Here is a 10,007-nt window from a genome sequence, read left to right as displayed (position 1 = left end):
TGGCTGACGTCAAAATAGTGCCACAGTACTGCAGATAGCAGGAATAGATTCCAAAATGTTGAATAGCTGCCTGGTAAAGCTCGCCTTGTGTAGCTTGTTAAACAGTAAAAATTAGTTCTGTGAGCTGAACTATGTAAAAGTATGAGTCAAGTCCCAGAAACTGCAGTCTGCCTCATGTTGGCATGTATCTTTGGACTTTCGGTAACTAACACTTGGCAGCAGGTACATAATCCATTAGTTTGCAGTCAATACACAGGAAATTAAAACCTCCAGTTCAGATAGGAAGAAGTTTATTAATAAAGACAGATACAGGAATGTTTTTTTACTCTTTTGCAGAAACACTTTCTTAAAAAATCTCAGAAGGTAAACGTTCATTTAAGTGCAAAATCTTTGCTAGTGATATTAAATATTTTCTTTTAAAAAAAGTTAAGCAAAAAAATCCCTTGTATGTTCTTTTCTACAGCAGAAATGAAAAACAGTAGCTCAGCGTGTTGTTTCGTACTCCCTAATAACTTAGTAACATCGGCAGTGATCATCAATAGTACATTATACAAAACGTTGTCAGCAGGATTCTGTTGGTGCACTAACCGGCCACTAGGGGGCAACAGCGCCCAGTAGTTCCAGAAGATGCACTTGAAATGTATGACCTCAAGTTTGGGGGGGAAAAAAATCAGTCGATCAAATCAGATCACGTCGTTATATTTATCATTTCAGTGTCAAAATCCGTAACCTTGTTTAAGACTTGTGGAAAAGAGAAAGATCAAAACAAGATCAAGATATCCAAAAGGATTTACAAGATAACAATATAAACTTGGTCGCATATGCAAATGTCAATAAAAAGCAGTGTGTGTCGTTGGTCCAGCTCGGCGGTTCCCCTCCACATCCTTCAGTGTGTGTTGTGCGGAGGAAGGCTTTGAGTGGCGCACGCCCTGGTCATGTGACAGGAGTGGCAGAGCAGGTGTGAGTCCAGAGGAAAGCACTGAGATCCAGGCTTATCTGAAAGCTGCTTCCCACACTCCTACACAGGGAGAGAGAGGAGGAGTGTCACCGCGATGTTGCATGTGATTAGTTTAGCACTAGTATTCATTCATTTGTTCTCATTCTAATGGCCCCACCATTACGGACACCCTAAAATGTTTTCGCCGTAAGAATTTGCAGAGCTGGTGCTGCTCAGTTCCTCCAGAACCTTATTCAAGCTTGAATTAGGCAGTTTGGCACAACTGTATCATCACGACACACGGAGCTGTTGACACAAATCATTCTACACCGACCTGGAGGTGATGACACAGCTGCATCAATATTAGAACGTGCAATTATTAGGAATAGAGAAACATGCACTAAAAATGGACCAATTGGAAACAACAGCACCAAATCCAGATCTCCAACCTACTACTGGCAATAATCTGTTCAATGATGGTAGTCCTGGGCAAGAAGGCACACAGGAGCAGAGGGTAGGATGCGGGGTAACTACAGGTCATATTAGCGCTGTAGCATCTACCATCAACCTTTTAAATAATTCAGAATTGCAACAAAAGCTAATCAAAATCATAATGGAATCTAATATTTTGTAATCCAGACTCATTTCTTAAAAGAATGTCGTTTCACAACTGTAACCATAATTAAAGACTTAAGTCTTTTCTTCAGATATCTTAGTTTAGTGAGATTTACTACTATGCTGCTGCAGACGTAATGCACCAGCAAACTACTTTAAATGGTCTGAAAACATTTAAATCATAAAAAACAAACAAACATACAGATGGGGAGAATAAATAATTAATAATGACAAAACTAAAATGTGAAGAGCTCCTTGTTATTATCATGTAACAACTGATAATTGGTTACACTAACATCTGTTTTTTTATTTATAGACTATAATTATTCTAAATCTGTATTAGTCATTTTAATGATGTTACCACAAATATCCTTAGATAAATGCATCACTCAATAACAATTACATATATTTCTCCACCCTTAATTCAAACAATTTAATACACTACTCACAAAAAAATATATAGGGATATTTGGCTTTTGGATGAAATTTTGGTAAAATGCAAAAGCAGGTTCATGCTACAGTGATATCAAAGAGATATTAAAAAATGGGAGCACCCCCCCCCCCCCCCCCCAATAAAAAATAATAATGTCATCGTCTCAAAACGTACCCTTCTGCATCAACTCCCATCAATTATATTTCTGTATCTGTTGCAACCTGCTGATGACACACTGCAGCACTGAGCTCATTGGCCACTTCCATCTGAGAACATCTGGTACGAAGCCTCTCAATGGTGCGGTACCGTTGACCAACTGTTAGGTGTCGACTTGATCTCATGATGTCAAAATGTGAACAGCGGATGTGAGGAGGACTGTTGAAATACTAATTCTACCTGAACCAGGAAACGCATCGGTCGATTTATGGATCAAATGCCTGTTCAGAATTTTGCCACTAAGCTCCTTATTAGAGACCAGCAAATTGTGCAAAAAGTACAGAAACACTGAACAGTTGGGGACTTGCACTTTCAAAGGATTAGAGGAGGTCACATTAAGTTCACCTGTAAAGGTTAGAGTGCATTTTAGATTCATCCTGAAATTTTACCCGAAAGCCAAATATCCATACCTTTTTGTGAGTAGTGTCTACTTGATCCTTTTAATCACAGACAAGCATATAATTAAGCCAAGGTATAGGAAGAAACCTCAACATCTACTACAGCATCCTCAGCTGTGCTCACAACCAGTGAGTATGTCTAGGAAAGGACTTGTAAGCATAATGCACTACACACCTCACAGTGATAGCACTCAAAGTGATAGTCTTTGTTCATGGACACCACCCTGAGAATCTCCTCACTGCCCTGAAACACACAGAACAACATGCTCAAAACAAGCTTCTGGAACATGTGTATGACGGGGCCCAACACCAGTGCCCACTCAGAACCCAGTGTTCCCAATTCAACTGGGTTCAGTAAACAGGTAAATCAAGTCACTCTTTACATCAAAGCAGAGGGAGAGAACAGTGTGTTCGGAACACCTGGGGTCTACAGTTCTAGAACATTCTAGAGCAAGACCCTGGGGCGAGAGCCAAAACAAGAGCCCCATTACCACACCTGAGCTCAGGTGCGCACCACTCACCTCAGCAGGTAAAATGGGCTGTAAACAGGCAGCACATTTAGGAGCAAATGTCCTGAAACACAAAACAACAACAACCTCAGTGGAAACCTTCCAAATAAACACGGCAGGACAGCTGGGTTTGGACAGTCCCGCCTCTCCTCCCTCACACCACAGAGACGTCACCATCGCTACCATTTTCCATCTTACTCTCAGATGTGAGCAAGCTAATGTATGTAGGAGCATAATTACTAAATCACTAAACGTGTTTTTTAACCAACACGCGCTAGTGAGGTCTAATCAGTGGTGTGGATCTCGCACACACCTGTTGTAGTCCGAGACGCAGTAGACGTTATTGAGGTAGTCCACTGTGAAGGGCACGCCATCCAGAGTCTTTGAGCAGACCGTACAGCGGAAACAGCCTGGGTGGTACGAGTTCCCCAAGGCCTGTAAGATCTGACACGTCACACACACACACACACACACACAGAATGCAGGCTTTTATATATGCATAAATAATAGCAAGTATACATTCAAGTCGCCTCATCCCCGGGTCATGGCACGCCCGGCGGGACGCTCACCTGTTCCAGGATCAGATGGCCACACACGCTGCACTTCTCAGCTGCTGCCTGGAAGCCCGAGAACTGAACGAACATGCAGAGAGGGGACAGAAGCAGAGGGCCAACGGGCACAGTGAGGGGCCGAGAAACTGCAGCGGCTACTTTCCTTATAGAGAACGGGTCTGATCTTCAAACTCATGGACCCTTATAGAGAACGGGGTCTGATCTTCAAACTCATGGACCCTTATAGAGAACGGGGTCTGATCTTCAAACTCAAGGACCCTTATAGAGAACGGGGTCTGATCTTCAAACTCATGGACCCTTATAGAGAACGGGGTCTGATCTTCAAACTCATGGACCCTTATAGAGAACGGGGTCTGATCTTCAAACTCATGGACCCTTATAGAGAACGGGGTCTGATCTTCAAACTCGTGGGCGTGTCTTACCATGTAGTCCTCTTTACAGTAGACCGATCCGCTGACGTTGTAGAAGTCCTTGTTTCTGAGTGTGCGGCCTGAGAGAGACGGACACAAACGTTCACCACGGGGACGCGGTGGGCTTCTCTTCCCTCACCACCTGAACTCTCACATCACAACTACTCCACCAAACGCATCCGGCGTCCCCATTTAGCCCCGAAATATCTCACATTTTACACACTGAAGGCACTTTCCCAAGGCCATTCCCAATCAACAGCTGCTCAAATGACATGATGAAGGCCATCTTAGCCAAAACCATCCCATCTAAACAACTGCTGCATTACAATCACCATCATTCACCAGACTAAGTTCATTTCTGGACTGGACCACTGACATATTTCAGGACTTATGAAGCTGAGCGCATCTACTGATGTATCTGATCTGTATCTTAGAAACAGGAAGAATCATTGCAAAACACAGGTTATCTTGATGTTCGGCACAATACTGGTGTGGGTTGGGGGCCTGACTCACCGCAGGACACACAGGTGAAACAGCGTGTGTGATAGAGACTGTCCAGGGCTTGACAAGCGTTCTCCACACCATACACACCTTTACTGCATTTCACACACGTTCCTGAAACACACCACAAACAAATTGTTACTTACCTCACACAATATGCACCGACAGAGGTTCACAACAGAATTGGCAAACCAACACAAATTCTACACAAATGCATTTCCAAATTTGACCAATCGAGATCAGCAGTCAAGCCAAAAGCCTCATCATACAACACAGTGCTGCCTCAAGGCGAATACATTTTTGTGGGCTGGTGAGTCATGCATTCTTTGGCCTGAGTAATGACCAGCATGATTGTTTAGCACTTAAACACAACCCAACACGATCCCTCTATTGGGGGGGGGGGGGGGGGGGGGGTTTCCATTGAACAAGCCACTCAGACACACTTCTAATGTACAACAGTCATATTTACAACTTAATCTCAATACACAAACACACACTGGCTTATACTTTACACAGGTGCTTCAAAACAGTAAGGGGGATTATTTGTAACAACACAAGCTTTGTACACACACACACACACACACACACACACACACACACACCCAGCCTTGTTGGTACAGTGCAAGAGAGCCTTCCCTCAGGACCTAAATACCTGAACTGCAGGAACACACACCTATGCATGCTGCTGCATGACACACACACACACACACACACACACACACACACACACACACACACACACTTGCCTGCCCAATCTACTGTATGTCTAGCTCTTTGGTTTGACCCTCTGCACATGCAGCCTGTAATTTAGGACCACGCATAGTCATTATATGTGGTTGGAGGAGATATTTTTGACTGTGTGTAGTCTATTCAAAAATGCCTGTGTGTAGCCCTGGGCGGAGGAGTGGTATATTTGCTCATGGGCACAGCAGTGAGGTATGGACGCTGGTTGGAGATCTGGGTGGAGGGTACAGCCATAATGCATGTTTGCTCTTTTCGCTCTGTTCTGAACTGTGATCTTTGTTGGGCTGATTCAGGGTTGCGGTTAGGCTTGCCTTGACACTGGTGCTAATTCTTCTCTTCCCAGTCATTGCAAGGCCTGTGCAAGTTGCTGCAAGTCTGACTGAGATTTTCATCCACTCAACTGCTTCATGTGCTCACACCTTAAACCTACACTAGTCACTGTTCGACAGAATACAAGTCAGATCTTACCAAAGAACTCCTGTCTGTCCAGGGCTGATGGTGGGTCCCTCGCTGCTCTTTGTTCCTCTTGGGATTTCGCCGCAGCTGTGGCAGGGACAGGTGCGGGGACACAGGTGGACAGCGGCTGCTCCTTTAGGGTCAGTCCACCCAGCTGCACCTCACCCTCCAATGCCAGGTCTCTCAGCAACAGCCGGGTCAGCTCCTGCTGGTAGTGGGTGCCCGGAAGGTCCGAGTGCCTCACCCGCTCTCCCAGCCCTTCCACCCGCGGTGCCGCCCTCTGTTCTGACCCGCCCCACCACTCTGGCTCCGCCTTCTGACCCGTGGCTGTCGGGGTGCTGAGCGCCGGTGGGTAGGAGTGACGGCTTTCTTGAAATCCTCCTCCCATCCCCGATGACCTCTCCAGATAGTCCCGCCACACTTCCATCGGTGGTGTGCCCGCTTTCCCTGGTGCGGTGGCCACATAGACCTGTCCAGAGCTGGCGCCACCTAGCTGTGTGGAGGAAAACTGCAGCTGCTGTGCAGGGCCGGGCATATGGCGGGTGTCGTAGCCCAGGCTGATGCCGCTGGTGCGATTACTGCTGCACGGGCTCCCCACAGGGCTGCCTCCAGCACCTCCTCCCCCGCTGGCTGTGCTACTGGCGAAACTGGAGCGTGGGCTGGCCAGCACCGACTCCTGCAGGCTGAAGGAGGAGCAGGGGCTCAGCGCGGGGCCAGAAGGGAACAGGTAAGCCACCCCTGCCCCGTCGTGGCTCCTCTGTGGCGGGTGTGACAGCGAGGCCGGCCTGCCGCTGTCCCAGGGCTCCCCTCCGGAGCTCCAGCGCTTGTAGAACAGCGCCTCCTGCAGGGACAGACGCTTGTGCCGCTCCAACTCGGGAAGGAAGCCGGGCTCGGTGGCACCGGAGCGGGCGACGGGGCTGTGCGAGGGGTAGAGGGGTGGCATGGAGGACAAAGGGGGCTGGGACAGCAGTTGCTGCCGCCTGACCAGCTGCTGGAGCTCCAGCGAGTAGCGGCGCTGGTTGAGGGCGGCACGCGAGCTGGGGCTGTACGCGCCCCCTTGCAGGTCACCCTGCTCACCTTGAGGCATCTCACCGCGCCTCACCTGGTCGCAGGCGCCACGGCTCTCCACGCCCTCGGGCAGGTAGCACGACGCCCGCTGCTGGGGTGTCCGGCGCCGCAGAGGGGCGAGAGGCGATGGCTGGTCTTCGACTGAAGGCCTGGACTCCTCAGACACAGAAGACGATGGGGTGGAGGTGATGGAAGTCACTCTCTGGGAGTTGACCACCTTGCCAGGTCTCCCGTTCTGCGATCCACATACCTCCACTGGGGGAGTGTACTGTGATTGGCTTGCAGAGGAGTTAGCTATTGGCTTCAGCTGAGCCACTACTGTCCCGCTACTCGGACTGTCGCTGTTACTGTTGTTATTTGAGTTGGTCAACTCATTTTTCTTTTTGCTCAATTTGACACTACTAGAGTCAGGCAGCTTAAACTTCTGCTTCAACTTGGTGCCAATTCGCTCCATTACTCAATATTCCTTATAGACAGCTCTACAAGTACTAAACTAACGAAGGTTTTTTAGGAAATAAAAAATAAACAAGACTACAGCTTAAATACAGTACCATAAATACAGTGTAAATACAAATTGTTCAAGTCTTTCTTGGCCTACAGCAGGTGAAATGACACGGACAATGAAATATGTGACATTAGTTATTTAAAAAGCACATGTCTTGTGTCTTCAACTAATAATAAATATCACATAAAATAAGTTAAAATATTATGGCATTTTCAGCTGGCTACATTTCTAATTAATCATACTTGGGAAGACGCTTGATGTGGTCCAAACGTTTCCACGTAGAATACCTCACGAGCATGCATGTGTGGTGATAACCAAGTACATCCATTTGTTAGTGTCCCAATGCCCTTTTGCTACAGCTTGTGTTGTGGACAGCTGACAAATAAAACACCGAGCTACAGACGGATATCGGAGGGTCTAAATTTCATGGAGCCACAAAAAAACCTCCCTTCGTCCGTAACCCATGTGAACGGTCCGTTCAAACGAAGTGTGTGTAGCGGTCACATTCGTAACACCGTCGGTCCTCTCTGCTTTTCACTGAGGCTGCTCAAAGTTGTATTTGCTACTCAATCCTTTGTTTCAGGATGTTGGGCAAAAATATATATCGTTGCTAAATAAGCTACGATATCTTAAAACGTGTTTCTACGCTGAATCAAAAGTCCAAAAAACACCCAAACACAACCAAAAATAGTTCCGTTTCCCTTGAATGTCTTTCGTGGAGCAGGAAAGCTTTAGATTCGCTCAAGCGGGGAGTCCTCTGGCCGAACTAGCGGGCTCCACAAACAGAATTGTAGAAAAAACGTATTTTCTGTGCTTTTCGCAGAAGCTTCAGTTTTTTCCCCTTGAGGGACTGTAAAATCCACGCTGTAAGACGGACACAGTCGTGCAAACAAATGCAATACGCAGGCTAGTCGAGACCGCACGGTTCCTCACGGTTCCTCCACTATTTCCATCGCCGTTTCAAAGAAAATTAACATTATTCCAAAAACAGTGGAAACCTTGAAACAAGGAGAACAAAAATAACTTCACGAACAAACTGCACGAACGCCACATTCTCCTCGAAACGTTATCGGAGAAACAGATACGTTAAGCGCCTTTGAAGTCCGAAAATTAAACGACATCGATTAACTTTGAGTTTCTTTCTTTCCTGCACTTCTCTACCTCCCACTTCTTTCTTCCTCCGTAGCTTTTTTTTTCTGACCGGAACATCTTTCTTCTGGGCAGCGCGGATGAATAGCATCCCACAATTTCGTCACACATCCAAACTTCTCCAATTGATGTTGGCTGTTGGTGCGACCAGGTTTTTTATAATCAAATTCTTCAAGGAACCGAGAAAACCGGGACGTTGTCGCGCTCTTAAAACCGTCAACACACGCTAGCTTGGGATCTTAACTAAAATTATATTCAGTAAACATGCATTTTTCACTTGCAACCAGCGGCGAGAGCCACAAGAAACGCAGTATCCTTGCCAAAGTACGCTATTTAGCAAAAACGAATGAACCCCTTTGATATAGTCTGTAATATTTTACTATCCGCCTATCCTTTAAAGGTGGGGTAGGGTTTCCAAAGTAACACGTCATTTTTTTGAGAGAGATATCCTGTGCAACCCACAACCTTCGCCCCAAGGCCTAGTTGGTCGTGCCTTTCGTCTGTGGAATGTGCGGAGGGATATCCCCGAGTTCTCTGGGACGGTGTGCTGCGGCTGCGTGTGTGCTTTTGCGAGGTCGTAACAATGTAACTGTGTTTTTTCTGAGAATGCCAGTCTCCGCTCCATAGTTACCGCTCACATAAATTCCGATGGCAATTAACCTGCTACTGTGTGGTTACTTTTTATTCATCTGCCGATCACGTATAAATCCAGCGTCGCGCTTTTGTCTAAAGTATCATTTTCCCTACCCCGAAGCCCCTTCTTGTGTTGTGTGCCGTTTTTTCCTGCGGTTAGCAGGAGCGCGTGTGTGTCGGTGTGCCTCTCCCTCGCTGGGCGTTATCAGCGAGTGGGGACTTGTTGGCCAGCACACACAGGGAATGTTTCCGAGCTAAGTCAGCACTCCACGGGTTGATACACAAAGAGAATGTGAGAGAGAGGAAGGTTAGACTGCTTGAAAACACTGTTCTGTTCTCCAGCGTGAAAGTTATGTAGGTAAAAAAATAATAATACTACCAAAAAAAAAAAAAAACCTACAAACCTGTTTACGTTTATTGTTTCTCCAGATATGCCAATAGAGCTCACAGGAGAGATACGATGACTAAAGTTAAGAATTTTATTTACCAGGTTTTATGCATAACTTTGTAGGTTATGATAAAACACTTTGTAAGAATTGTATATTCATCACAACAAGGATTACTTGTTCAGTGATAAGGACATAAGTAAACATTCAAAGTAAGTGAATTATAGTATAAGGCTATTTAATGTTATTAGTGCTCCATCTAGTGGTAGAAAATGAAATCTCGCTTACTGTCATTATATGTAGTTAGTTGTCGCACGTCATCACTAGTAAATTCTCAGTGCAATAAATGAATGAGGTACGGATGCCAGGCCTAAGATGTTTAACAGAATTTGGACTTATGAGCCCGAATGTTAACGGACACCCCATAAATACATTTTGACCCATCAGATGTTTCAAGATTTTTCTGAAATATACG

The 10,007-nt window shown here is 46.0% G+C and overlaps 1 protein-coding gene across 1 annotated transcript; it reads right to left on the bottom strand.

Annotated features, from left to right (window-relative positions):
- Positions 1-268: 268 nt before the first annotated feature.
- LOC143474983 (LIM domain-containing protein ajuba-like) lies at positions 269-9,011 on the bottom strand. The gene is made up of 8 exons (XM_076972674.1): positions 5,804-9,011; positions 4,604-4,705; positions 4,103-4,170; positions 3,678-3,740; positions 3,422-3,552; positions 3,121-3,172; positions 2,775-2,843; positions 269-1,018 (listed from the first exon to the last, which is right to left on the bottom strand). Exons 1-8 carry the CDS (start codon positions 7,311-7,313, stop codon positions 887-889), a joined length of 2,127 nt encoding a protein of 708 aa, XP_076828789.1. The 5' UTR covers positions 7,314-9,011; the 3' UTR covers positions 269-886.
- Between the last annotated feature and the right edge of the window lie 996 nt (positions 9,012-10,007).

This window comes from Brachyhypopomus gauderio, chromosome 14 (assembly GCF_052324685.1).
Source record: "Brachyhypopomus gauderio isolate BG-103 chromosome 14, BGAUD_0.2, whole genome shotgun sequence".
NCBI lineage: Eukaryota > Metazoa > Chordata > Actinopteri > Gymnotiformes > Hypopomidae > Brachyhypopomus > Brachyhypopomus gauderio.
Note: the sequence above shows the minus strand (reverse complement) of the source record. Positions and strands in the feature narration are given on the sequence as shown.